The sequence below is a fragment of the Echeneis naucrates genome, chromosome 2, assembly GCF_900963305.1.
Source record: "Echeneis naucrates chromosome 2, fEcheNa1.1, whole genome shotgun sequence".
Lineage (NCBI taxonomy): Eukaryota > Metazoa > Chordata > Actinopteri > Carangiformes > Echeneidae > Echeneis > Echeneis naucrates.
The window spans coordinates 19,940,782-19,968,334 of record NC_042512.1 but is presented as its reverse complement, the minus strand read 5'-3'; the positions used below and the strand labels follow the sequence as shown (position 1 = coordinate 19,968,334).

The following is a 27,553-nucleotide window of genomic DNA, read 5'->3' as shown; positions in this document are numbered from 1 at the left end:
GCTCTTGTATAGTTACACTGATTTGATTTTGTCACTTATTTTCTATTTTTAATAATAAAAAATATATATATATTATTATATATCTATGTATATATAGGAAGCAAGAAGAGACATGAAGTACCTATTTCCTTTTCTGTCTTGTTCTATTTGATGAACCTTCATAATAATGTAGGTCAAAGCTGATGTGTTTATATCTGTCCTGTTCAGACTGGTTGTTGACAGCAGCAGGCTTAGTGTGTCTCTGTGTGGTGCAATTTCCTTCCTTTGCTCACTTCAGAGTTCATGGACAGCCATTTAGATTTAATCTCTGGCGAAACCAGACCCCCGCAAATGCCCTGCAGGCTTCTCTGTGTGTCGGAGGAATTAATCAAACACACCCACAGAGTAACCAGTAAAGCCAGGTGGAGCAACGGGAGAGGCTTCTCTTATACCTACCAGCTATCTTGACCTTCACATTTCAGTTCTTTGGCTGAATTCGATTGCGTAACAACAATGTTCACACACTTGGTGCAGCTCAGATGAGGCGTGAACACAAACAATCCAACTGACCCTTTAACAGATTAAACTGGGAATTATGAGGCCAAAGGAAGACAGGAATATATGAATTTATATGACTTGCAGTCACATTTCTTTACAGACAGCATGGAAAGACCTCATCCTGACCACATTCTTATGAAAGAAGCAGAAGTTAAAATCATGATTTTTGTTCGAATAACATTCAGGCGTGTGTGTGTCTGATGTTACTGAACTTGTTTTAGGTGAAAACACTTACTGATAAATTCAACTTCCTTCAAAGACTGAATTATTATTATTGAATGATTATTAAGGAGAATAATGTTACTCATATCTTGTCAATCAAAAAAGCTTTGATCCTCCCCCCTTGGTTTGACTTTTGATTCACCTTTTGATACTGATGATATTCACAGAGGTTCATCGTTCCACTCTCTGTTCTGAGAGCTACAGTTTTGTTCAAGGCCTGTGATCATCAGGTTCTGGGCAGGAAGCGCAGGTTGATGGGCTTTGAAGGGATCATCAGGATCCGGGTTTTGGGTTTCACGGCCGGGGCCCCGACCTCAGGCTGGATCTTGTAGTGCTGCATCAGCTGCAGATGACAGTGTGATTAGTGTTCTGTGCTTGTCAGCTGGTTTCCACAGGACGGCTCCGTCTCTCACCCTGGACAGAGCGAAGTACATCTCCATCTCCGCCACCCTCTTCCCAACGCAGCCTCGCACGCCGACTCCAAATGGGATGAAGCTGTATGGGTGGTGCTGGAAGAGCACGGGCTGCCCTCTGGCCGTCTGGCGGCGGAGCCAGCGCTCTGGGATGAAGCTCTCTGGGTCTACAAACTGCGCCTCATCGTGACTGACTGTGTAGTGACACAGATGGAACTGAGTCTGAAAAGAGAACAATAAAGTTCGGTGCGATTGAGGTTCTGATAATAAAGTTGAAGGAGAACTCACAGGTGTCTTTTGGCTCCACCCCCCACCTTTCTTGGGAACCAGTAATTGTCCACAACCACCTCGTTCTCCGACACAAAGCGTCCGTTTCCAGGCACCACAGGATAAAGACTGGAGGAGGGAAAGTGAGGACTTGTGGTTATTCACTGCTGTTCTGACTTACTTTTAGCCAGCTCGTTTATCACAGTTAAGCTCAACACACAGTGAGGGTTCTTTCTATGATTCACAGGGGGAGAAGAAATCAGACTTTGTCATCTGAGACTTCATCTTAAAACAACCCAGCTTTGTTCTGTTGCATTACACCGTGTTGGGAAACATTTCTGAGCTGCATGTTCAGTCCTGAAAGCTCAGATTTAAAGCTGCAGAGCTCTCTGATGGAGCCAGAGTCAGGAAGGATGGCACTGACTCAGTTTGGTCTTGTTTCTGCTGAATATTTAACATAACAGAGAAATGGAGAGCCCACACAGGAAGTTCATGTTGTCACCCCAAAACAGCTGGAGGTGATAGATACCTGGAAAGGCTGAGACAAATTTTCCTCCTCAATAAGCAGAGAACAGCAGAGGACAGATCCACGTCCTTCATGAGACACACTAAACACGACTGATCACTCAGTACAAGTAAAGACTCGAACAGACTCATGAGACATTAAATAGATATTTCAATCAGAGGTGCTGTAGCATCACCGTCCTAACACATTTGATGCACTGCCACACCAAGACCTCCTGATTTTCCCTCCGCTCCAAAAACAATCAGCATTCAGAGCCAGGTCACATGACTGTGTAGTACAAGAACAAAGTCAGTCCAATAACATCTCATCCATCAGTGGGGTCGCAGCTGTGGCGTCCCCTGTGTTTGGACCCCCCTCACCGTAACGTCTCCTTTATGACGGCCTTCAGGAAGGGCATCTGCCCGATGTCGTCCAGGGTGGGCTCCCGTCTGTGGGGACACACCGAGTCCACCTCCCTGTACAGCCGCTCCTGAGCCCTGCCGTCCCTCGCCAAGTGGTACAACGTCCAAGACAAGGTGTTGGATGTCTGAGAGGAGGAGACACAAACAGGAACAGTTCTGGCATTTCCTGAGTCCTGCCTGATGATTCTGTGAGTTTATGATCAGACAAAACACAAACTACTTCTGGACTGAAATAGAGACAAAAGCATCAGCAGCAGACAGAGTGACACATTTCCTCTAATCTAACCTTCTTTCTTTCATTTGTTCTTGAAGAGCTTTAATTCCTGTTGGACATGACTCCAGTCAGATGGCCTACACACACGTCATCAAGTCTCAGCCCTCCTCTGGGAATGCAGACAAACCAGCTCTGGATTGGAGTGGAATCAATGCAGTTGTGTTACCCTGGAAGGGAAATCTATCGCTCGCTCTGAGGAGCAGACAGATCCTTCTCTCTTTTTCCTGTTCCAACACTGAGAGGAGAGAAATCTGACTTTCTGACTTTCCTTTCCTGTTTGTGTTCCCATGAATCACTTTGGCTGTGAATCAGAAATACTTTACCAATCCCCATCCTGTAAATCCTGAGTATAAGCCCAACAGAAGCCGGCCCAGAAGCCAGACCTGACAGGTTTCAACAAACCATCAGATTCCAGATCTGGTTGGTGGATGAGTTATTTCTGAAGAGTCTGATTGAGCAGCAGTGAGGTTGAGTGTTAAAAGCAGTGCAGGAAGTACAGTTCAGACGGTCTATTCCCTCCTCACCGTGTCGACTCCTCCGAGCAGCAGCTCTGTGACGCTGATGTCGACCTCAGCTCTGGTTATCTTGTCTGATGACAGCAGGTAGGTCAGGTACATTCCCTCCGCCGGCTCACCGCTGCTCACCTGGGCATTGATTTCAGCGATTCTCCTGTCGATGAGCATCCGAGCTGCAACACAAACACAGAGTCAAAAATGAAGAAAAAGTAAAACCCAACCTTGAACATTTGAACTCCTCCGCTGCCTACCGACACCGTAGAGGTCGTCCCAGGCCTGGACGAATCGTTTCCAGAAGGGGAGGATGCTGCGGGTCCAGCGTGGGAAAAGGGTCACCAGGTCTGACAGCATCAGCATGCTGCCGGTGGCGGCGATGAAGCGCAGCGTGTCCTCGGGGATCTGCTCCTGCAGGCAGCCCAGTCTGGTCTCAAACAGGATTGAGGAGATACCTGGGGGGGTGAGATCCAGGAGATGGTTGACAGGAGCCTCGTCCCCCCTCAGCCCCCCCCCTCAGGATCCCCTCCTACCCTCAAACCCAAACTTGTACAGCTCAGAGGTCAGATCTCTGACGGTGGTCCGGTCCTGGCTCTGGTGGCGGAGGTGCTCTATGCGTTGCAGCAGGTCTCCCACCACGTTGTGGACGGTGGCGGAGAAGGCCGACACCTCCCGCAGCTTCAGCATCTTGGGGTTGAGGACGCTGCGGAGCCGGTACCACTCCGGCCCTGTGCTGGAAAGTGACATTCAGAAACATCTGTAGGTTCAGAGCTTTGGACTCCCTCCAGATGACAGGACTCACCCAACATGCAGGCCGTCGGCCTGTCCTCTCAGCTGTCTGTACTCCTTCCAGTGAGGCAGCACAGCCCGGACCGGGTACCGGCCCTCCTGCTGGATCACCTGAGATATGAGCTCCGGACTCGCCACGTTGACCAGGTCAAAGGAGCCGAACCTGGAGCGCCAAATGGGCCCATACAGACTCTTCTGTAAATCCTGGACAGGGACAGGGACAGGGACAGTCTGAAGAGGTCCAACTGGAATAATGAGCTGACAACAAATCATAAGTCATTTTTAAAACCCTCCTGAAGTTCTCCGGGATGTTTTCAGACATCATGATCAGGAATAAGAATCTTTAATAGTGGACCTGCAGTAAGTGGCTCCTGTCTGCGTATCCTTTGACAAAGATCCAGTACAGGGTTCTGGCCGTGCTCGGTCCCGGCAGGTCATTGATGGTCTTCAGCCCTCCGGCCCGTGTCGCCGCCTGGACGTTCGTGTTTCTTCTGCTCGGGACCAGGACCGGGACCGGGACCGGGACCGGAGCGGTCCGGAGCTCCGGCTGTATCCGGGAGCAGAGCGCAGAGAGGCGGAGGGGGCGAGCAGCGGCCGCCTGGCAGGCCATGACAGAGCTGGACGCTGTGAGGAGTCTCTGTTGTGTTGTGTTGTGTCGTGTTAGTGGGGTTGTGTGTTCTTTTAGCACCGTCCTCCTACAGGCCGGTCCCGGTGCTGCAGGACCCTCCCTTCCCTGACAGCACTCACATTTACTCAATGTTCCTAAATACGCCTGCTGCGTTCCTGCAGAAAATCCAAGTTAAACAAAGTGATGCAACAACAACAACAACCACAACAACAACAACAGCAACAGCAGCAACAACAACAGCAGCAACAACAACAACAACAACAGCAACAACAGCAGCAACAACAACAACAACAACAACAGCAACAACAGCAACACCAACAACAACAACAGCAACAACAACAGTGCTGATGTTGCCCCCTGCTGGGCAGTTAGAGTCTCAAACTCAGTTTGTCTTGGTTGGAAACAGACAGGAGCTGAACGGTTTTATGTGGAAATAACACTTCCTATTTCCAGTTTGGACAGTCAGGATGTGTCTGGAGTGAAAACATCAGCCGGGTGTGAAATAAATATCATTTTATTGTAGTCGTTTTATCAGTCATAATTGTTGTAATTATGAACACAGAGCTGCGGCAATAATCCAGAATTTTGCCAAAAAACAGCAACCATTTAACGGCACCGCTGTGTCTCAGAGGACCCAACCATGCATACAATCTCCCATTTAAAAAAAAGGTAAAATAAAAAATATATATTAAAAAATTATGCGTACCACTGATATACAGATCTGATATAAACAGGCGTATTGGTCACAAACCAATTAGAATTATAAACATGGCTTCTTATACAATACACAGACCAAACAGGTGGGATATAAGTGTACTTCTCCTAAAAAAAAAAAAAAAGGGATACATTTTCTTTTTTTACATTTGTACATGATTTCTTTCATTATTATTTTAATGTTCAGCCCCAACAGTCAGAATGCGCAGAGGCCATTCAGCACAAATTGCAGTAAATGCACGTTTACAAACTCACACGCGCATACAAATTTCTCTCTCTCACACACACACACACACACACACACACTCAGGAGTGGCAGCAGTGGCTTTAGACACTAGGAGGAGGACTACAGGTGTATCTTGGCATCTGCAGGTAAATACTGTAAGAGTTAATCCACTGTGGTGAACGAGGCCATCTGACGGTAGAAATGACACGTTACATTCATGTACAGGTCATCCACACACACACACACAGACACACACACTTGTAAAAATAAAGAATAGTCTTTAAAATGTGCAAAGAAAATGGATGTGAACCGAACTGAGCCGAGTGGGGAGAAGCATCAGTGAATGATCGATAGTGCATCGGGGTCGTGCGTCTCAAAGTGCTGGCACCGTTTCCCTCCACAGCTCCACCTGGTACCGTTTCCTGTGCAGATCTCCACAGCTCAGACCCCCTCAGACCCGGGGCCCTGACAGCGGCTCTTTGGTACTGACTAGTGGACTCTGGAGGAACTACAACAACTTGCTTTCGGACCAGCGTGGATCAGACGACACTGAGCTCACCTGACGTACCATCTCGGTGCAGGGCATGATGGGAAGTTGAGGAGGACTGGGGGTGCTGACATGAAGGGTTAGGCTTGGGGCTGACTTTCATGCCAGTTTTGCTCCGCCCACAGCGTCACCAACACTGAACTGAGGCTCTTCACTGGTCCAGTCAAGAGTTTTGTTTGACACATCCAGCATCTGATTGGTCGGTCAAACAGATCACAGCTACGACCAGGGAAGCACAAAGACGCTCCTCCTGTGGCCGTGAAGCTTTACTCCACTCAAGAGACCTAAAATCCCTTCACGCTCCCTCCAAGTGCTGATGGCATCAAACCAACGGTCTCCAATGAAACAGTGGAATCAAATTCAAAATATTTTCTGTGCCAATAAGTAGAAAACGTAAGGTGTTTTGTGCAGGATGGTAGTAGAGAACTTGTTTCTTCCTTCTGTTACTGCTGCATAGTTACCGAGGCGGCCATGTCGACCTGGATGTGACTGAAGCCGATGATTGCGGCGGCGGCGGCAGGGCGCAGCGTTTGTTTTGGCTAAAGTGACGAGTTGACTGAAGCTGCAGCGAAGGTCCGAGGGAGACTGTAAACCACTGTTCTGTGGAAGTGCATGAGAGGCAAAAAAACAACACAAAATAACACAAAATGTGTGACACATCTGGGTGCTGTGATGCGTCAAAGGCTGACAGACACGACGGTACCGACTGCAGCTGGAAATGAAGCTGCTGGTTGGACCAGGAGCAGCGGGAGCTGACGGTGCGCGTGCAGCTCTTCATTTTCGGTTTGAAATCTTTTGAGCAACAAAACCGACGACAGCGTCATACAGCCAGATTTCTGGCCAATCAGCTGCGAGCTTCCTGCCCCACACAGCTAGATCAACACTCTTCAAATGGCCCAAATCCTTCCAGTGCTTCAAGCCATCGAGTTGGTCAACAGAGAGTCTCAGGATTTAAGGAATCTGCCAATATTCAGGAGAATCCCTGTGACACTCTGAAATGTTTAAATGTGTTCCATCTAATTTGACTGAACTAACTTTTACAGGAAGTTATTAGTCCTTATTGTGCAGAACCATCTGGCTCTGGTACCTCTCTCAATCAAATATCCTGAAATAATCTGCAGTGCATCCACCTCACTGACTCGGCAGAGGAGAAAGAGGAACTTTTGAAGAGAGAAATCGACAAGAGGACGAAAATGAAAATCTCAATTTTTCAAAAAGAAGTCCAAAGGGTCTTTTGTTACCATGGGATGGGATGGGGGGTCCCATCTCAACACCAGGAGCGTGTGGTGCAGTAAAGGCAGAAACAGACGTCACAGCTGGACTCAGAGCAGCCGGACTGGGGCGAACGGTGTGAAGGCAGTTTATCCAGGAGGCAAAATGACACACAATCCAGAAACTCAGGACTCGTCCGACACTGTGTTTGGAAACAGAAAAGGCACACGGCAAAGAACGAGGGGGGTGTACAGACAGTGAAGCAGAGGCAGACCATGTGATCCGGGGGCAAACCGGAGGGGAGGGGAAGTGTTGGGGGCGTGTCCTCTGCGCTTTTGTCATTAGCAGCGGGCCCAGCTCATCGCCGTCGCTCTGGCTTTTGGCAGGAGACTACATTCTGGGGTCGGGTCAGCGAAATGGGGGGAGACAGGATCACCTCTTGTAGGTCCACGACACAGACGCTGTCCCAACACGAAGAGAGAAACATACAAACATAAAAAAGAGACGTTTTCAAAGAGTCGTTTTCATCTGCAGGAGGAAGAGCGTCCCTCCTGACAAAATAAGGTGCAACTTGCGGAGAAAAATAAAATAAGAGTTCATATCCTCTGTGGTCACATCGAAAACTGAGGGATAAGGAGCAGCCCCCCCCCCCGCTTCCAGTCCCTTCCTGGTGTGATGTGGAGGAGGGATGGGGTCAGAGGCAGGGACGCCCTCAGGTAAGGCCGTGTCTGGAGGGAGGGGCTTACAGGTCCAGGGGTCACCTTAATGTACAAAGATGTGCCTCAGTAGCTCGTCAGCAGACGGCCGCTGCTTGGTCTCTACGAAGATCCGTTTGAGGAACTCTCGGCAGTGGTCCGACACGTGGGCGGGGAGAACCGGGTTCGTGGGCTGGGTGGCGATCTTAAAGATGGCTGCCATGGCCTCAAACTCTGCCCATGGGGGTCGCTGGGTCAGCATCTCCACAACAGTGCAGCCGACACTCCTGAGGGTAAAGGTGCAGTCACAACCAAGAGAATCAAACATAGTTCAATATATCATTTTTTCTGCTTTTGGCTCAGAAGGTGGGTCAGCTCTCACCAGATGTCGGCCTTCCTGCCGTAGCCCTCGCCGCTGATAACCTCTGGGCTCATCCAGTAGGGGGTGCCGGTCACAGACTTGATGCCCGTTCCTGACAGACAAATGGTCTGCAGCCGCCGACTGGCCCCGAAGTCTCCCAGCTTCACGTTTCCCACAGAGTCCCGCAGGATGTTGGCTCCTGAGTGCAGAGGGAAGGCGTGAGCGTTCTGTGCTTACAGTGTCATGTAAAGTCACTCTAAACCTCCACCTCACCTTTGATGTCCCTGTGGACGATCATGTTGCTGTGCAGGTAGGACACACCCTCCAGGATCTGCCGGGTATAACGTCGTGTCACGTTTTCTGTCAGTGCTCCGTACGACTTCAGCTGGTCCTTGATGGAGCCCTGAGCGGCAACAGGGGAATAAACACTCTGTTCTCTGTATCACTCTACTGGGATAGTAGAGTATTTATTATTCTCCTGATAAAAACTGAGTAAAGCAGAATAACCAAAGGAAAGTTCCTCTCATGTGTTTGGGTCGTTTCTGTCTTTATCTGATCAGGAGTTCTGCTCAGTCATAATGAAAAATCAGCTCTTTGTTCTGTCAACACGATAAACCGGGTTAACGAGCTGAGCTTCACTCACCCCCGGCATGTACTCCATGAAGATTGACAGCGTCCGCTCCATGGTGTCCTTCAGACAGCCGTAGTACTGGACGATCCGCTCGTGGCACAAGTTCTTCAGAAGCTGGATCTCACATTCCAACGCACTCACCTCCTGCAACAGACACACATCACAGACGCTCAGCTCTGTTGTTCTTCTGACTGTGAAGCAGCCACACCCAGTCTGAACCATCTTCACCTTGCTCGTCTCTGGACTCTCTGGGTCAAACTGGACCTGCTTGACTGCCAATTCCCGTCCGGTGTCTGCGTCATAGCAGAGGAAGACCCGGCCGAAGGCTCCCTGACCCAGGAGCTTCCCCAGCCGCCAGTTGGTTGGAGCTCGTGGAGCTGCAGGCAAACACCAGAAATAATGAGACAACAGCACATAGAGACAGAGGAAAGTTCTGGGTTCCTGCGGGGTTCCTGCGGACTCACAGCGGCTGGGAGGACTGATGTCCATGACGGACAGGGTGGGAGCAGCCGTCAGGTTGGGGTTGGGCTCGATGTCGCTGCCCCTTCTTGGCCTTCTGGTTGGTCCCGGAGCCTCTTCGAGGTCGGGGGTGAAGACACTACTGCCACTGCTGGTGCTGGGCGACTGCTCAGTCGGACTGAAACTGACTGGCGAGCGGAAGCCGTGAACCTGCGTTCGTCGAGCACGAGGGAAGGTCTTCCTTCCTGCAGTGCAGAGGAAGAGGTTGATAAGTCACGACAATGAAGAGGCTGAATGCTAAAGGCGCGCCTTTTTTTTTTTTATTATTTAAACAGCAGCCCACCATCGCTGTAGTCCTGAAGGCCAAAGGGGATGCCATAACGGCGAGGATATGTCCCCCCCTTCCCCGACTTCTCGAAAACTGGGATGTCGTACTCTGTGGAGGAAGATGACAAAAATGCAGAACAATCAACATGATTTGTGATAAGAGAAGAAGAGACAGGCAGCAGCTCCACACTCTCTCTCTCACCGGGGAAGTCCTGGTGGTTGTCTGGGTAGCTCTGAGCTCGGGGCATCCTGGATTTTGGGTAGTCGCTGAATGAAGACACAGAGTTCATGACTGTTAGGCATCTGTGTTCATGTTTAATGTGAGTGAGCTGAATGGTCTGCAGGAACTCGGAGGTTTAGTTTAGAGAGAGCTCACCTGTCCAGGGGGCTGTCTAAAGAGGGACAGCTTCCCGACGCTGAGTTCTCTGGACTGCTCATGGACAGAGGGTCCAACATCTGAGGACAACAGACAGTCAGTGCACATCTCCCAGAGCTCACATTACATCTCGGACAGACAGGTACCTGGTCCATGCTCTCGGGGATGAACTCTCCCTCACTGTTGATGCTGGTGAAGGAGCCGTTTCTTGCCACCTGCTGCAGCGCGTCGGGTATGTACCCTGGAGGAGGAGAGCTGCGGTCTGTCGAGTGGGAACCTGAGGTCAGCAGGAAGCGTGAATGACTGTGGTTAATGTGAGCTTTATCATATTTGAGTTGGTTGATTGTCCGTGGTTTATTCACCTATTAAAGCCAACATGCTCTTCTTGTCAGCAACCCTGAATCCCGTGTTGTCCAGATCCTCGTGGGATGGCAAGAGGTCCATACTGGAGGAAGAGTTCTGCAGAAACAGAAAGAAAACCGTCGTAACATTTGAAAGACAAAAACCAGTTTCAGAAGCAGATTTTATTCAGTGAGTACGGAGCTGCTGACCTGAGACGACACCTGCAGCACCAGGAGGATCTTCAGGCTCTTCATGTGAACGCTGCGATCCAGCAGCTCCACGGCCTTGTCCAGGTCGTCCTGAGTGGTCAGTGGAATCACCAGCTACAAAGAAAACAACAGCTTGCTTTTGACACTTGATTCAGCGGCAGTAGGAAAACTGAGGTCTGTTCTTCATACCTCATTGTTGGTGTAGTGAAGATCCATTGTCTGACCGAAAGCCACCTTAGCTTTGGACTTCAGGTCGTCCAGCTTAACGGGTCGAGGGAACTGCAAGATCCTGCGTAGAGGGAGAAAGGTCAGAGGTCAGGAGGGAACAGCTACAGGTCCGCCCTGCAGATGAAGTCATGAACCTGGTGGGAGTCTCACCTCTTCTCTCCTTTGAACTCGAACTTCACTCTGACGTCATTCTGAAGAAGAAGAAGAAAGAGATCTGATGAATGAATGCTGGCACATGAAGGTGACATCATCTCATCACCAGCGTATTTTACTGGGAGAGGACAGGAGGCTTTTTACCCCCTGAGCGTTGCCTCAGACTGACACAGTCCAGTTTACCTGGTTCTTTGGCGAGGAGGCTTTGGGTTTTCCCAGGTCCGACAGGAACATGGCAGGACGGCTGGAGCGGTGCAGTTCGGCCAAGTCCTGCATGATCGAGTTCAGCGCCTCCTGCTCATCTAGTTCACAAACAGAATTTAGACCAAAAGGATGAAAAAGGGCCAACCTGACCTGTGAATTCACACAATCCAAAAGTAACTCACCACAAAACATAAATTAAATATGACAGGTTAAATCACCAGTCTTGGTTAGGATGTTGAAGACAGAGAGAAAGGTTTACTGTGAAGGGAAGGTGTCACAGAAACATTGTTCAGAGAGGGAAAAAAATAACATTCCCTGGTTGGAGGTTTGACAAAAGACATAGTTGGCTTCCTGCCAAAGAGTGATGCTGTCTTAACACACACACATACCCATCATCATGGCACGGCGATTGACCCGGGAGGCCAGGAAAGTGGAGTCTCCCATCAAAGGGATTCTTTTCTCCTGTAACAGAGAAAACACAACATCAATGGCACACATCAGCTGCAGGGGGGCAGAAAGTGAGTCCAAAATCTTTTCATCACCAGACCTATGTGAGTTACAACAACACGTGTGTAGCTGTCCAGCTGCTGGCTCAGACGCTGACTTTGTATTTTATTAAAACAAAAAAACAAAAACACAAACTAACAAGTTAATTAAATCCATGAAGATAAAATAACTCTAATGAATCCTGTGTTCAGCTGGATTTTTCTCTTTAGTTTTTCAAGATGTTACTGTTTTTCTTCCATGTTTTCTGAAGTTTTGTCCAAAACATTCAAACATGACACGTTCCCAATGATCTGACAAACAGAGGCTGTTCCACAATGTGCCTTTAAATGACATCAGAGAATTGTACAGAAGTAGTTCACAATATTTGTGCAGCTTTGCACCTTCTGAGTATCTAAGTTACAAATAAATAAACTAAGTATTACTTGAGATGCACTAATGTGAATGCAACATGAAGTTGTATCGAGCAGTGTAGTGTAGACCAGAGCAGATAACATTAACTGATATAACAGTTTAATCTGTAACTTGATAAGGGCTTTCATTGTCATTACTGACACTCATTACAGATGATCTTTCAGATATTCAGCCCACTCCACTTCTCAGAGCCAAATACACAAAATGATGTTGTCTACAACAACATATGGCAACAAAGCTGTTTCACTTGAAATATGAGAGGAATCATGAATCAATTATCAATGCAAATGCATTAATTGATGAGTCAGCTTTCAACTGGAGCAAAAAGCACAGAAAAGTGGTGTCATTGATTCACGTACACAAGAAAAACAACACATTAACACAAAACACTGAAGAAAATGATAAAAACAAAAAACAATTCCTATCACATGCACGCATATTTCCTTTGCTCAGTCATTCTCATAATATCATTATTGGTGTGATGAAACCGCAAATACACACACACACACACAGACACACACAGGCTCTGCAGAGTCCGGATGGTCAACGGCCCTGCTGATCAGGAGCTGATTGGATATTTCTGATCATCACTGATCGATCACTTTATGCAATCTGACTGGTCCATCGGGCCGATGAGCATCTTCAGCACCAGCTTCACACTTTACACAACGGACACACAAACAACGTGTGCGGTGAAGCAGCGAGCTGATCTGATCACAGTGAAGTTGGTCCCAACAACACTGACACTGCTGTGGCCTCCTGTCGGAGACAATTAGCCTTAAATGAACTTGCTAGCGTTAGCCGAGTAGCACACAAGCTAAAACAGATCAGCAGCTGCTGCTAGCCGATTTAACATTGCCTGTCACGGATAAAACGTTTTAATGAATGACGTGACAGTTTAAAATCCAACCCTAATCCGACCAGCTGCTCATAAAGGGGAGATAATGGAAGCTAAGTGGCTAACTAGCCGGAGAGTTCCGCGTAGCTGTCAGGCCAGGGAAGTTGACAGGCTAAGCTAAAGCTAATGCTAACTCAACGCCCGGCCGTTAAAAGCCACCTAACGGACGTCGGGTCGGAACTGAACCGACCCGGCTTCGTCCTCTCACCTGGTGGGGGAGGCTGGCCGGGTGGGCTCTCACTTCCTCATCCACAGGGCCGGTGACAGGAGCCCCGGGCCCCGCGGAGAGCCGCCGGAGGAAGCAGAAGTTTGAGGTAGTCCGCTCCCAACTTCACTCGAGTCCTGCTGGGCCGCGACGGCGAGGCCCGACGGCCGTCAGCCGAGCCCGGCAGCTCCCTCCGGACAGGAAGAACGAAAGATAACGACTCCACCGGGACGGGACCCCCGTCTCTGAGCGGCACCGAAGAGCCGGATCAGCCGGAGCCGCGGGCAGCCTTCATTTTGGGGCTCTTAGCACGCTGTTAGACGGAGCTTCGGCCGCTGGTCCCCCTGCAGGCTGGGTCAAGCTGACTGTCAGCCAGCAGGCTCACCGGAGGTGGAGGACAGTTAGCAGACAAAATAAAAGCACGCCTGGTCGGACAGGATGAGAAGAAGAACGACAGAGTTCATTTTTTTATTTTGACGGTTCGACACCGGAAAAAAACTTTACTTTTTTGTAAGCTTGACAGTTACCCCAGTCTCGCACAAAAACACAACTTCTGATGTCAAATTTCTTACATTTATCATTAGAATGAATAAAAAGCACCTCAAATACAAAACAAAAAGAGTCGACATTTTCAATGATTATCTGGGTTTATAGATCGTTGTTATGTGCCGAAAAAAGTCCTGCTTTATTTTAAACACTTTGAAATAGTGACACTTTGCTTACCTCGGTTATTTGGTATTGTTAAAAAAATCAAATAATGAAGCCTTCAGAACATAAAGCATAGCTACACCGCTTTCAATAACCTTCAACTTACTTTTCAATGACACACACCTTTCACGGCAAGCAGGTAGAGCAAATTAATACTTTCTATTTTGTAAGAGACATGAAACAACAAGGTAAAAAATGAATTCGTCAGCGTTGCTTTCATCTTATTTTGAAAGGACGTTTATGTGTCGTCACTTCCAGTCCAGGTCGGGTTCTCACAACATCAGGCTAAAGCTGCCCCTGGAGGCTAAAGCTAACACAGCTAACGGAGCATTTTTTCACAGAAAACAGACAAAACAACATGTCAGACACGGTGAGATAAAAATCCGGACGAGTCTTTTGTCGTTTTCACAGAAACCAACTGATAAAAGGGACAAACTGTTGTTTTTGCTGCGGTTGCTTTGTATGTGGTTATCTAACATGCTAGCTGTTAGCTCGTTAGCTTCGGGCCCTTCGCTCACTGCTGATTTTGCTACTTAGCTTAGCAGCTAGCTTCGGTTTCAGTTCGTTTTCAAACTTTCTGAAATGAATCGTGAAGCTCCAGCTGATCGGTCTTCACTGCTGTGATTAGCTGTGTTGGTGAAGTCAATCAGATGGAAGCTGCGGTCCGTTCAAGCGTGTGTGTGCGCGTGTCGTTCATGTTGTGTGTTTTGTTTATATCTTGTGTTGCTTCAAGGAGACAAAACCATCCAGCCAAGACGGCGGAGATAAGAAGGACGGAGAGTACATCAAGTTAAAAGTGATCGGTCAGGTGTGTGGAAATGCAGCTTTGGACATAAATTACAGACTTACCTGAATAACCTGCAGTAACAATAATTTTCTGACAGCATGTGTGATTTTGTTTTTGTTGCGTTCCTACTGATGTCTCTGCGCCTACAGGACAGCAGTGAAATCCACTTTAAGGTGAAAATGACGACACATCTAAAGAAGCTGAAGGAGTCTTACAGCCAGAGACAGGTATGAAGAAATGGTCTGAGTGGATGCTGATCAACAGCACACGCCTCAGTCTGACATGACGCTGTGTTGTTCTTCCAGGGCGTCCCGGCCAGCACGCTAAGGTTTCTGTTTGAGGGACAGAGAATCGCAGATAACCAAACTCCTAAAGAGGTGAACTTGTCTCTTGACTTGACTCTTGCACTCACTGATACTCCTGTGGTGCTGACTCTGTCTCTCCTGTCTCTGCTGCTTGTTCCTGCCAGCTGGGGATGGAGGATGAGGACGTCATCGAGGTCTATCAAGAACAGACCGGCGGACTTTGGAATGATTAAACCTTCTGAATTTCTAAATGCTATTTTCTCTTATTTTGTATTTTATTTTATATGTATGTATTTTTGTTCAGTTTCAAACCATCTGGATCAAAATCGCCTCCTTCAGGGCTTCCATGTGTGTGAAAGCGGGAAGAAGTTGGACGGAGAGTCTGTGGTTCTCTGAAGTGCAGGGACACTCACGTTGTTGACCCGAGCAATAGCATCAGACACACCATCCTGTTGTTTTTTCCCTTTTTCTGGATGATGCTTTCAAGGAACCAGCTGCGTAAAAGGAATTGTTCACCCGAAAAGGAAAACCTCATCTTCACACATGAATCCCACAGCTTTGCTTCACCTTCTTCTGAAGAAACTAAAGTGGCTGCAGACATGATTTTATTTTTTTGTTTTTTATAAGCTGCCAGAGTTGAGGTCTTGGAAAATCAGCAGCTGCACTAAAGGTTCCAGAAAATCCAGAAAGTTCAGGATTGACATGTTCACCTGTTTTTAGAGGATGATGTTCACTGCATGAGAAACCAAACTATTTTAAAAAAGAATGTGATGTAAGCATTGATTTCAGAGATGGGAATGTAAATGATTACATGATACTGAGGATGTTGTCGACATCACTTTGTGTCTGTTCAGGAGCTTGTTGATGGTTTTGAGCTGAGAGTTTGAAGATGTCTGAAGCCGCACAAATCCGAGGAAAGTGAAGCAAAACTGAGCTGATGTCTGAATCCAGCTGTGATTGAAGACATCCAGCTCATTTGTACAGAATTAGTTCACTCCAGATGTTTTCTGTATCTCTGTTCGGGACATTTTAGGTGGTGGCTTCACTTCTAAAAGCTGGAATCACTTTCATCTACAGTCTGTCGCCATCTTTGAACTGCACCGAAATTAAATTGGAAATTTCTGATAATTGATGCTATTGATGATTGATTGATATGACATTTGAGAAAATTTTCGAAATGATAATTGTGCTTTTCTCGTATATGTTGTTTTCAGTATTAGAGTGTTTGATACCGTGTGTATCAGTGACATCCACATTTTGTTGGGTTTTATTCTGTGACTATATTGAAATATTTACTCTTCTGGAAACACTTTGCTGGCTGACGGTCACAGTTTTTGAACTTGGATGTCTGGCTGCTCGTGCAGTGTTGAATCCAGGGCAATCTGTCAAACTGTGACGTCAGCGCTTGTTGTTAAAGCATTCCTTTGTTTTTGGGATAAAATTCTAAATCTGTATGAAGTTCCTCAAGAAGGTCAGGATTATTGACAGCCCCAGAGGGCGTCATCTGTGACAGATGGTTTCATGGAGATGCTCCACTCCTGAAGGATGAAACAACCAGAGTGCGTCTGATTGTTTCCTCCTTCACAGACTATTAAACTGCGTCTGCTTGGAGGGAATGGTGATCCTCTGAAACTCAGTGAATCAGTGATGACAGATCTGTTGTTTCCCAGCGGTCAGCAAACGGACCCAAACTGTCCTCTAAAGTCAAAACACCCCAGATGGGCCGAGCCTGAGCACTGATGTCAGGGAGTGAAGGGACTGTTCATCTTTGGAGGAACGTTGATACAGATGGTTTGAAATTCTGGAGATGAGCTTTTTGCTTTTTTTGAATAAAATATTTAAGAAAAAACATGTTTTGCTATTTTGTTCTTTGACTTCTCAGTATGATTTTAACCAGAACACAGTTCCATTAAAACAAACACGAGCTCCTGATTTTAAAGGAACAACAACAACAGTGAAACAAACCTTGAACTTTGACCTCCTCTTGTCCTTTATGACCATAATAAAATTATCAAAGTGTCACATAATGACAACATCCAATGAAAACAAGAAAACAAGGACACTGCGTCACCCTCGCAGTGAGGTCAAAGGTCAATACCTTTAGTCAGGTGTGCTCACAGATCAATAATCATATGAAGCGATGTTGTTCAGTGAGGTCTCGTGTGACCATAAATATGTTCATCAAAATGGGATCTGAAGAGGAAGTGGCTGGCACAATAAAAGTCCCGTTCATTGTTTTATTTGCTCTCACAGACACCAGTCTGCTTGATCCCAGACCTGAGTCAAGATTTCCCTCTGTGGGAGCGTCACAAGTCTTCCTGAGGTTCAAATCCTGGGTTGTCTCTGCCCCTGGGCCTCACCGGCAGCCTGTACTTACAGAAAAGAAGCCCAGACACAACCATCATGACTGTCCCCACCAGCCCCACCCACACGCCGTTGCCCACATGTTGGGAATCCGGCGCCGGCGGCATTTTGAACTCAGGGGGGAACCTGATGGTCTGATTGGTCGCCACTGAGCTCAGATTCCACAGCAGAGGAACAACAGACATGGCGGCAGCCAGCATTAACAGAGCCCCAACGGCATAGAACAACAAACGGATGGACGGGTTCTTCTCTACGCCGAAGTAGGCGTTCCTCAGGGCGTAAACCCCCCCGGCATTCGCACAAAGTCCCACCAGCAGAGACAGGACCATGAGGATCTGACCTGCGACAATCTCTGGGGGCGTGAAGGTCTCAGTCAGGCTCATGAACTGGCAGTACATGACCCTGAAGCCGGGGGTCACCAAGATGTGGCTGTTGAAACACACCCTCCACAGCCCCACCCACGCCACGCCGGAGCTGATGAACTCCCTGTCCGACACCACCCACACCCGCCACTGGACCAGGCCCAGGGCCACGGCCGTCAGAGCCCAGCCCATGCAGCTCAGCCACAGGCCACACAGCTGAGTGTGTACAGTGTCAGCCAGGTACGTCATGATGAGGACTTACGCCACGCAGGAAGTCCAGAGCGCGCCAAAACCCGCCATCATCAGGAGAGGAGGGGCAGGCCACGCCATGGAGGGAGGAAGATCTGAGCTGCTGCAGCTCCGTCAGTATTGTTTCCTCTCTCACCTCTTAACTGGTCGAGTTACCTGGAAACACACACACACACACCTTTAATGTCATCAAACCTCAGATAATTTGACTTTTTATATTAATTAGACAAGTATATTTAATCTCGGTAATAAGCACATATGAAATAATAATAAAAAAATACTCTGAATTATTCAACTGAAGTGGATCCTTGAAAGCGCAGCAGCTGTTTATTACAGTTAGTTATAACTTCACCTAAACATCTGGGTCAAATTTCTTTTGTGTTGTCTCTTTAGTTGTTCTCTAAATCTCCTTTCTGAATGTTGTTTTTTGTTTTTATTTTCTATCTTAATTCAGATTCCGATTTATCAAATGAGCTTATTAAACTGCTGAGCAGATATGGACAAAAGATGTTTCCAATAAATATCATTCGATCAGAATCACATCACATCTCAGAGTGAATTAAACTGATGAAAACAGGAAGTTTCCAACTCACGTCACAAATGCAGCGTCTGAAGCAGCTGAGTCTGAGCGTCTCCAGAGTCCAGGAAACCGTCCGTCTTTAAATCCACAGATCCAGATCTCCCTCCTCCTGGACTCACTTTCCAGTCAGGTCTGTGAATGATTGACAGGAGCTGCTGCTGCCATCAGGCCTTTCCTCCTCTTCTCTGAATCACAGCTCTGTTCCTGTGTATTTGTTCAGCGCTGATCCAGATTGATATTCTCCGCCCTGAAGACATAAATCAAACAGAATCCAGCAGGGGCAGTAAATGCCCCAGGGAGGGGCAGTTGTAAACAACAGGAAGCTGAGGAGTGTCATGGACCTGATCCAGATCCTTCTCCGATTCTTCCCCCTCCATCTTTTCCCGCTCAGACTGCCCCGCAAAGTTGACAGTGTGGAGAGTTTTAAAGTTTCAAAGGTCAAGGATCAGTTTTCCTTCATGAGGAAGATCTGTTCAGGTCTGTTTTTCTGACACACCGACACAAACACAAACTGTGTCCCACTGAGCAACAAGTCATGAATATTAATCCTGTGACAGAAATAATCCAGACAGTTTGTTATATTTGGCTGCAGCAATTTATTTAGCTTCAAATTTATTTTCCTGACATTAACAATGAATTATATTATCCATAGAAATGTGTATTTATCAATGAATAATTTCTCTTTTCTGTGATATTATTATTATATTTATACACCCATATTGTTTTCCTGTAACTATAACGCCTTTGGTTAAAAAGGTTTTCATCCATCAGCTTCAAGATAAAATGATACATTTTCCACAGCGACTTTGTGAAAAGTGGTCAGTGTGTCAAAGCAAAGGCGCATCAGCAGGTCTCAGCTTGATCATTTTATTGCTCGCAGGTTGGTGAAAGATGCACGGCATTCACACAGAGAGGTGATGTCACAGATTAACACGGAGGATCCTCCAACAGGACCAGAGCACGGAGCGACCCTGGAGCTGGAACACGCCAGCGTCGTCGTCTGTTGTGAGTCAACGAGCTCGAAGAGAAATTAAATTACTTTACCTCCCTGCACACACGTCTTCAAAAAGGCTACAATAAATTAATAGAAATAAGGATCTTAAAAACACGATCGTTCATGAAGAAACGTCAGCACGAAAAACAAAACCTGAAGAGATGAATAAATCTATTTGTTCAAAGCTCTGAGTCACTTCCTGTGAGCTAAAACACCATCTAAACTCCTGATGGTCACAAGATTTCAAGTCACGGTCACATTCAAACACTCAAAACTCAAAGACGGTGAGTGTCCTCGTTTTCTGCTGAATGTTCGGGAGCTTTCCAAAAAATTCCATGATCAAAGGATGGTTAAAGGAAATGAGACGTCTGTGTCCTTTTGGGGGTTTTGAGATCCAGCTGATCCTGTCAGAAGGACCAACACCAGAATGCCCTCTGTGGGAGACAACGGTGAGGAACAGCATCGTGTCGGACAGGAAGTGGGACATGAACAGCCGCGGGTCAGAGCAGCGGCCTCTGCTCCAGCGGCAGACTGTCCAGCAGACACTTCAGCTGCTCCTCGCCCAGCTTGATCTTGTCCTCCAGTTTGCGCTGCTCGATGATGAGGGCGGACTTCATCTTGACAAAGTGTCTGTAGTCGTCCAGGCTCTCCGGGTCCAGGTGGACCTCCATGATCCCGGAGACCAGCCGCTCCCGCCGGTCCAGGTTGTCCTTCAGCTCTTTGGCGTCCTCGTGTTGCCGCATCAGCAGCTTGCGTTTTTCCATCAGGGTGCGCTGATGGAGAACAGATACGAGCAGTTAAGGAGGATGAAGGTCATCTGTACTCACCTGATCAGGAGGAAGGGGGGCGGGGGGCATTACTTTCTCCTCTGGCGGGGCTTCGTCCTCCAGGCTGTTGAGGGCGTTCTCCACCCGGGCGAGCCGCCCCGACAGCGACAGCAGCAGGCTCACCACTTTGTCCAGGTCGCCCACGAACATGCGGAACTTGTCGAGCTGGTTGGGCTGACAGAGGTGCTGCACCGTGGCCTCCACCTCCCGGCCCAGCGTCTCGTTGTCCTCCACGTCCTCCTGCAGACTTTGCCGCGCCTCCCGCAGCACCTCCAGCTTCCTGGCCAGGCTGGAGATCAGCTCTTGCTGAAGGAGATGAGGAAGACAAACTGATGATGGGCTGGTCTACAGAGGTAAGAAAACATTCCAGGTGTGTTTACCTTTTTACTGGCCAGGTCCACGTCCAGCTCGTCCTCAGAGTCCTGCTCCTCCAGCTGCCCCTGCATGTCCTTCATCTTGATGAGCAGCTCGGCTTTAGGGGCTGACGTGTTGTAGTAGGAGGAGCTGGGGACCAGGGAGGCAGCGGCGGACACGGGGACGTCCTCGTCCTCCCTCCTGACAGGACGACAGATTCATTCATCTTGTAGCAAGCTTTGGACAGCCTGACTGTAATGACAGCTTTGGTCACCAGAGGGCAGGCTGATCTCTCACCTGTCTGTGCTCCTGGGGGATGAGGAGGGCAGCCTGGAGCTGGAGGAGAACCTCCTCCTCTGGTGGGCTCCCTCCAGGATCTGCTCCTCTGAGGGGAAGAGTCCCTCCATGAGGTCCATGGTGGTCTTCCTGCCGCTCTGGTCGAGGATGTCCACCAGGGACTTGTCCTTACCCATGATGTCCCTGGCCAGCTCCTCTCTCTTGGCGTCCTCCTCTGAGGGCCGAGCCCCTGCGGAGCTGAGCGCCTCCTTGGCCGGTGTCGGCTCCGTCCGGCGGGTGTAGGCGCTGAACAGGGACGATGTCGGGCGCCCTGCGGCCCCCAGGCAGGGGATGTGAGGCGGCGGCTCCAAGATGCTGCAGGTGTCGCTGCTCTGCGGCAGGTAAGCCCGTCCCTCCCGTTCTGAGCTGCTCTCAGCGTGGACGATCCTCACGGGGACTTTCCTCACCGGACTCTTCACGTCCATCACTTCTGTGAGCTCATTCTCTCTGAACATGAAGCACATCTCAGTCAGTCCACTCTAATTAAAGGACGGATCGTACACAGCAGGAACCAAAGGTCACACCAGCCTTGTGGCTTGAACTAAATTACAGTCTCCAGTTTGTTGGTCTCATGCTGTAGAGGGAACGAGCCCGCCTGTCTGCGGACACCTGACAAATCTCTTTTCATGTTTGTCAGGAGATGGAGCTTTACATAACGAGAGGCGGCGAGGAGACCTGAGGTCTCCACTAAGCTTCTTACCTGAGCGATGAGTCATCTTGCACGGACGCTGCCGGGGGCTTGTCGGTCAGTCTTAGAGGAGCAAACTGTGGCGAGGGAGACCGCACTCGATCCGCTGAGGGAAGAGGCAGAGCTGCCATCCAGGGACAGAGCGGTGGCGAAGAGGAGGAAGGTGGAGGTGGCTGCTCACTCTCTACGTCTGCTTCACTCACATCTGGGCCAACTGTCCTGCTGAGGTGAGGGGAGCTGGTGGGGGCGGAGCCTGCAGAAGAGCCCTGGGCAGCAGCATGGCGCTGGATGTCGGAGCTGGATCCGGACAGAGGCTGGAGCGCTGGTTGGTCGGCCGGGGCGCCAGCGAGGAATTCCTGGGTGGAGGATGTGGTTTCTGGGCCTAAGTGGGGCCTGGGCGGCGGCAGCAGGACTTTGGTTTGCGGATGCTGGGAGCCAGAATCAGGGCCAGAAGGGAGTGTGGTGTGGGAGGGGCTGGCAGAGCCTGGTTTGGTCCTGTGGTCAGAGAGGCCTGGGACTGCTCCCTCCTGTGGGCCGTGGTCAGGCTGGTGTCGCTGCCCGTTCTCGGACTTCCCCCTAGAGGTCAAAATAAAGACAAATCAGTACCTGAGAACTTTAGGACTTTTTATTTCCACACAGGGATTGTGTCTCTCCTTCCGTCTGTGAAGGGAGCAGCTGACAAACAATTGCACTTTCTCATTTGTGAGTCTGTTTATTTGTGTTTTGCAGTTCTCCACATTTGTCTTTTTCAGACTGACATGAAATTTAAGGTTTTGTTTGTTTTACAGCTCACCCCTTCATCACAGACCACTTCCACAACATCCAGCTGTTTGTCCGTTGGCACTTCCCTTGTTCTGTTACTGAAAATGTGCTCGATAAATGCATTTTAATAAATCGTTTTGTTATATTCAGATTGAGAAAATAAAATAGTCATAGTCAGAAAATAAAGAGACTTTCAGAGTCTTCACATATTTAAATGCAGGGTTTTGTAAAGCAAAACTTTGGCTGTTCATCTTGTTGAACACCCCCCATTAAAACGTGCAGTGAAGAATATCATTTTTCCTGAAGGGTGTTTTGTCTTTCCCTGTGGAACACCACAAACTCACAAAGGAGAAAATGCCGAAGATTAAATTCACCTTTGGACCCAAAAAATGAGCAGGCAGGTAACAGATAAGTGTCTTTGCCTAAAGCAGCTTCAGAATAAACTGATGCATTCTTCTCCCGCCAGACTGCACACACACTGTGAATCCCTTCAACATGAACAGGAGACGCAGTTGGATCTAGTTTGACAGAAAATGAACGCCGTCTTTCAGCCCTGGAAACTGAAATCTCACCGCTGCAGCACATTCCACATTTACATGAAACTTTGAACAAGCATTTTCAGTGCGAGCAGCTCTGTGTTTGAGCCGTCTGGATCTCAGAGTATCTCACCTGGTGGTGTAACTGCTCTGCTGGGCTTGAGGATCCCTCCATGATGAAGCAATATTCTGCAAAATAAAAGCCAAAGTTAGATGTGGAAGGGAAATCATATGACTGACTCGGGAATGTAAACCCACCTGTGTGTAGAAGTCTGCAGAGGGGGAAGACCTGGATCTCTCATGGATGCAAACAGTCTTCTCCTCTGCATCCAAGATATTCTCTGCAGAGTGATACCGCCCCTGCGTCTTGACCTCGGAGGACTTCTTCTGCTTGCTCCATGTGGCCTGGTACTCGGCAAAGGTCCCGAGCCTCTGCTGCTCCAGTGAGGTGTATTTATGTCCGGGGCTGAGGTGGTGGTCGTCTGCAGATGGCTGATCCTCCTCTGGCTTATCACAGGGAGTCTTCTGTTTGAGTGTGACTGTCTCAGCAAGCTCCACGTTCTGGTTTGGATCTTGACTTGCCTTCAGCGTTGGTCTGGAAAATGCCGGTTTGGCTTCAAAGAACTTCCTCCTCTCGCCGAAGGACCCGCTCTGAGTCTCTCCTTCCACTCCAACCTTGTCTATTTTATCAGGCTCAGAGAAGGAGTGCGTCCTCTTTGCCAGAGGGAAGCGTTTACGTCCTCTGATACGAGCGTTGGAGGTTTTCGCTGCCGGTGCCTCCGGTCCCAGGGGCTCCAGGTCTCGTCTTTGGAAGGAGGTGGCCTGGAGGACCCTGGCCTGGGCCTCCTTCAGGTGGGCCTTGTAGGTGCTGGAGAAGGAGACACTGGAAGTGGTTGAAGTCTCTGTGGATCTCCAGTCCTCGACCTCCTCGTCTTCTGCATCACAGGTCAGGGTGGCGGCGCTGCGGCTCTTCTGCAGCTGAGCTCGTTTCTGCTGGATTTCTTTGCGGAGTGTCGTGGCATAGCGGTCACTTCGTCTGCTGGCTTTCCCGCCGCTGGCCACGGTGTCCCCAGCGTCCTGGATGGACATGATGGTTGCTGCGGGTTGTCTCTCAGCCAGACTCCTGCTCTCCTGGGCCAGGGAGTGGAGAAGGGGGGTTTTCTGGGGGGATATTCGCTGGTCTTCTTGAGGCACCCATGGGTCTTGCTGCCTTGAAAGACTGACCTTATGATCATAACTCTGAAGAGTTGAAAAGTGTCTTTTTGCATCATTGCTGTGTCCGTCACCTCTCTTGGCAGCCTCCACTGGGCTGCGGCTTCGAACACAGTGTTGAGACAGTTCATAATGTAGACTACTCCCAGAATGGGAATGGCCGTTCTTATTCTCACTGTAAGGCATCTGGGGCTGAGGTAGGGAATACTTGGCCTTCGTGTTTGACTTTAAAGACGACGGGAAACATGGATCGTTGCTGCTCACCCAGTGTGGTTTGTCTGTTTCCCCCCTCCGGCTGTCTGCTTTTACCTGCCTGAGCTCAGCGGTCTGAACCAAACGCTTGTTTGCCATGCCGTAATATCTGCTGTGCCCTCCGACCTCCACGTTTGGGTTTGCAGCAGAACTTGTCATGGAGGCTGTGGAGTGCCGCACGTGCTTGCGGCTGAAGACGTTTGCGGGCAGATCTTGGAGGCTACGACAGTAGTTTCCTATTCTCTGGGTCTCGGTGGGCGGAGCTGATCTGGTCTGCAGGTAGAGGGGGCTCTCGTCACTGTACTGCCTCTGGTGGGTGGGAACTTGTGCGTACTGGGACTGTCTGACATCGATGCTAGATAATGAGAAGAGTTTGTTGGGCTGCAGCTGGTTGTGGTTGTGGTCAGCTGCCGTGTTGGGATGGAGGAAGTCTTTTGCAGGCGGGGGGTTGAAGTTACGGCTGGCCTCGGAGGGTTTCTCCTGATGAGTCCTCGGCCCACTCTGGTCTTTATTCTCAGTTGGCTTCCCACCTGATCTCCTGGGCCTTTCAGAGTAAGGAAACACCTTCGTCGCAGCAAAACTGTCACTGCGTAGTGGAGGAGGAGGAGGAGGAGGAGGAGACTGGGACTTCTTCTTCTCTGGTACCTGCCACACCGGGCCACCGCTGGGTCTTCCAGCCATTGAAACCCGACTGGCAGGCTGCTCCTCGGCCCGAGACCCCTCCCAGCCTCCGTTCCCTGGCGCTGTGTGGAGGTACCTGGGCCGCTCAGCCTGTTGAGGCCCGCCACTCTGAAGGCCCTTGAAGAAAATGTTTTCAGTGCCGGTGCCCTTCCTGCCAGATGGGCCCTGGTCATCACCGGAGCCGTTGGAGAAAGAGCTGAACCCCGGCTCAGCGCTGCTGATGTACCCGGTTGGAGAAAGACAACGTGGCTGGTATGGATGAGAGGGACGGTCCAGTCTCTCCATGTTTTTCACTGAGCTGAACTGGCTGGTTAGCTGAGTGTTCTGATCCCCTTGGTTGGACTCTTTGTTCCTGGGGCCAGAAAAATGTGACATTTTAAATTTCTTAGTATGCCACATCTCATAATTCCAGCTCCTTCTCGTTTTTAAGATCTGTTGGTGGAGAAAGAAGATGAAGGAGGCATCAGACAGCTCACCTTGCTTCATGTTTTGATTGCCACACTGGTGCTGGAGTGGCTTCTGTCCCAGCAGGCTGTGAGTCTTCTGTCAGCTTGGAGGAGTGCCAGGAATGGGGCCGTGAGCCTGGATCATTCTTCCTGCAGGGCAGCGGGCAAACAAAACACTTTACACGATCATAAGAGTGTTTGACGTTTCAGCTTCTTTACTGTCGCACAAACTCTCCCATGAGAAGTCAGAGTGCAGCGTTTTGTGTTGTACATTAGCTCACAGAGATTGGGAAGATTCTTGTTCACTTTAGTAGCTTGTTTGTCCACAATTCAGACAAAAAAAAAAAAATCGGGCCTTTGAGACAAAAATTCATCATCGCTGCATTTCTCATGTTCTGCCTAACTGGTACATACCCTTTGAAGCGGTTCCTCCTGGGGAGCATGTTGAGAAGGAAAACAATCACACATCTTTAAAAAGCCTTTGCACAATATAAAAAAACCAGACACAAAACTAACTATCAACAGGAGGTGGCCGAACATCACACAGCTAAAGAATATTTGCTAAGGAGACAAAACTAGCAAACACAGCGAGGCGTGGCTGACTCACGGTACCTCATGGAGCTTCGCAAAATCTTGGTGAGAAAGCTCCTCGCCACGTGCACTTCGCTTTCTGACGGCATTGTGCGTGGCGACACAACATCAACCATTTTAAGCCTGACGGGCAGCGAGGGAGAGGAGGCAAAAGGATAAGCAGAAGAGCGTCAAACTTTCTTTTCTGAGGGAGGCAGAAGGTGAGTTTGAGACCGGTATTATATCTGCTGGTTCTCTCTCTCAAACCTGAAATGTGAAAAAACTCCACATTGGCTTTAAATGTGAAGAGTGTTGCCAACAGGAGGAGGAGACATTTCTGTCACAGACAGCTTAGCTTTTAGAAAAACTAAACGGAGGATGGAAGGAAACCTCAATCGCTCCCAACACAACTTCCTTCACTTCCAACTGTTTTGGTTAGCGATCAGACAAAAAAGGAACCAACCTGGCTGAGATTAATTGTATGTTTGGACTCTTTTCAAAGCTGATTTTAAAAGCTTTGAAATGTGGGGAGTCTGTTCCCCCAGAGTTCAAATGTCAGACCAGGGGAAACCTCTCGGCCAAATGAAACTTTAACCCAGACAGGCCACGATGGAGACGCTGCATTCCTGCAGAGGAGGAATGTGGGGAGGTATTTTCCCTCCCTGCCGTGCCCTTGGTTCAAAAAGGACATCTCCCAGCGGCTGTCCAGGAATACAGAGCGCAGCATCTGTCTGACTGAGGCCGTGTTCTGGACGTGGAGAGACAACCCGATCTGGACATTTAGGATGAAGCTGCATCCGAGCAGAAAGCTCATCCTTTCTTTTCGAAGACAACTTGCTGATCTCACAGTGGCTCACACAGGTAGCCGGAGCTTTTACGGCCCCCATGGGGGGGTTTATGGGCTGGTAATTTCCTCAGCACTGCATGGAGGGAAAAACACAGACAAATTGTAAAATGTGTCCTTCATTAGCTTTAAGGAGGAGCCAATGGACAATCAAAGTGGACAGTTTAAGTCCAAATGTCCCAGACTGTAACGTAAACCGCCCTCCGTCCCTTCGATACGACAAAGTGGGAGTTGTGTTGCCTCCAAACAAGCCCCCGCACAATGGAAATGCAAATGCCCCTTTTTCTAAAGCATCAAGGGCCTATTGTCAGGAAATACAGCTGGTGTGTCACAGATATTCCACCAGAGAGGGGACACCACCGTTCACTCCCAGGAAAACATGAAACTGAGCCACAGCTGACCCGATTCCCTGCAAGTGCATTGGA

The 27,553-nt window shown here is 48.9% G+C and overlaps 5 protein-coding genes across 8 annotated transcripts; 1 reads left to right on the top strand and 4 right to left on the bottom strand.

The window, feature by feature from the left end:
* Positions 1–589: 589 nt before the first annotated feature.
* cyp27a2 (cytochrome P450 family 27 subfamily A member 2) lies at positions 590–4,767 on the bottom strand. Of its 3 annotated transcripts, none has more exons than XM_029516728.1 (9): positions 4,294–4,753; positions 3,952–4,196; positions 3,683–3,882; positions 3,407–3,604; positions 3,165–3,328; positions 2,325–2,491; positions 1,487–1,568; positions 1,173–1,394; positions 590–1,102 (listed from the first exon to the last, which is right to left on the bottom strand). In XM_029516728.1, exons 1-9 carry the CDS (start codon positions 4,546–4,548, stop codon positions 986–988), a joined length of 1,650 nt encoding a protein of 549 aa, XP_029372588.1. In that variant the 5' UTR covers positions 4,549–4,753; the 3' UTR covers positions 590–985. The 3 variants fall into 3 exon arrangements, with proteins under 3 accessions (XP_029372588.1, XP_029372597.1, XP_029372608.1); XM_029516737.1 differs by having other exon boundaries at positions 3,952–4,142; positions 4,294–4,750; XM_029516748.1 differs by lacking the exon at positions 590–1,102 and having other exon boundaries at positions 1,218–1,366; positions 1,461–1,568; positions 4,294–4,767.
* A 301-nt stretch (positions 4,768–5,068) lies between these two features.
* Positions 5,069–13,627, bottom strand: map3k2 (mitogen-activated protein kinase kinase kinase 2). 2 transcript variants are annotated; one of them, XR_003841373.1, is made up of 18 exons: positions 13,275–13,627; positions 11,640–11,712; positions 11,230–11,348; positions 11,044–11,084; positions 10,855–10,954; positions 10,666–10,779; positions 10,477–10,573; positions 10,261–10,391; positions 10,115–10,194; positions 9,941–10,005; positions 9,755–9,847; positions 9,417–9,656; positions 9,181–9,329; positions 8,965–9,096; positions 8,595–8,724; positions 8,343–8,520; positions 7,295–8,247; positions 5,069–6,653 (listed from the first exon to the last, which is right to left on the bottom strand). XR_003841373.1 is itself a non-coding variant. In XM_029516693.1 (17 exons), exons 2-17 carry the CDS (start codon positions 11,692–11,694, stop codon positions 8,028–8,030), a joined length of 1,944 nt encoding a protein of 647 aa, XP_029372553.1. In that variant the 5' UTR covers positions 11,695–11,712; positions 13,275–13,627; the 3' UTR covers positions 5,069–8,027. The 2 variants fall into 2 exon arrangements, 1 of the variants encoding a protein (XP_029372553.1); XM_029516693.1 differs by having other exon boundaries at positions 5,069–8,247.
* Positions 13,628–14,215: 588 nt separating this feature from the next.
* sumo1 (small ubiquitin like modifier 1) lies at positions 14,216–16,914 on the top strand. Its single transcript, XM_029516660.1, has 5 exons — positions 14,216–14,349; positions 14,713–14,787; positions 14,916–14,993; positions 15,072–15,143; positions 15,236–16,914. The coding sequence occupies exons 1-5, from the start codon at positions 14,338–14,340 to the stop codon at positions 15,302–15,304; spliced, it is 306 nt and encodes a 101-aa protein (XP_029372520.1). The 5' UTR covers positions 14,216–14,337; the 3' UTR covers positions 15,305–16,914.
* A 463-nt stretch (positions 16,915–17,377) lies between these two features.
* LOC115050729 (claudin-34-like) lies at positions 17,378–18,046 on the bottom strand. Its single transcript, XM_029513753.1, has one exon. It carries the CDS (start codon positions 18,044–18,046, stop codon positions 17,378–17,380), a length of 669 nt encoding a protein of 222 aa, XP_029369613.1.
* A 2,074-nt stretch (positions 18,047–20,120) lies between these two features.
* LOC115050726 (protein Shroom2-like) lies at positions 20,121–26,436 on the bottom strand. Its single transcript, XM_029513739.1, is given in 10 exon segments — positions 20,121–20,393; positions 20,481–20,753; positions 20,828–21,002; positions 21,099–21,574; positions 21,813–22,401; positions 23,257–23,312; positions 23,382–25,620; positions 25,745–25,864; positions 26,129–26,146; positions 26,327–26,436. Coding segments are annotated over 10 exon segments (4,314 nt in total). The 5' UTR covers positions 26,422–26,436.
* Positions 26,437–27,553: the final 1,117 nt, after the last annotated feature.

Coding starts and splice junctions, on each gene's coding strand:
- sumo1 (XM_029516660.1), top strand. Junction 14,994..15,071: donor AGTCTTACAGCCAGAGACAG/GTATGAAGAAAT, acceptor TTGTTCTTCCAG/GGCGTCCCGGCCAGCACGCT. Junction 15,144..15,235: donor ATAACCAAACTCCTAAAGAG/GTGAACTTGTCT, acceptor TGTTCCTGCCAG/CTGGGGATGGAGGATGAGGA.
- LOC115050729 (XM_029513753.1), bottom strand. CDS start 18,046: ATGACGTACCTGGCTGACACTGTACACACTCAGCTGTGTGGCCTGTGG.
- cyp27a2 (XM_029516728.1), bottom strand. CDS start 4,548: ATGGCCTGCCAGGCGGCCGCTGCTCGCCCCCTCCGCCTCTCTGCGCTC. Junction 4,197..4,293: donor ACAGGAGCCACTTACTGCAG/GTCCACTATTAA, acceptor ATTTGTTGTCAG/CTCATTATTCCAGTTGGACC. Junction 1,103..1,172: donor TGTACTTCGCTCTGTCCAGG/GTGAGAGACGGA, acceptor TGTCATCTGCAG/CTGATGCAGCACTACAAGAT.
- map3k2 (XM_029516693.1), bottom strand. CDS start 11,694: ATGGGAGACTCCACTTTCCTGGCCTCCCGGGTCAATCGCCGTGCCATG. Junction 10,195..10,260: donor TCCCCGAGAGCATGGACCAG/GTACCTGTCTGT, acceptor TGTTGTCCTCAG/ATGTTGGACCCTCTGTCCAT. Junction 9,657..9,754: donor CCTTCAGGACTACAGCGATG/GTGGGCTGCTGT, acceptor TCTGCACTGCAG/GAAGGAAGACCTTCCCTCGT.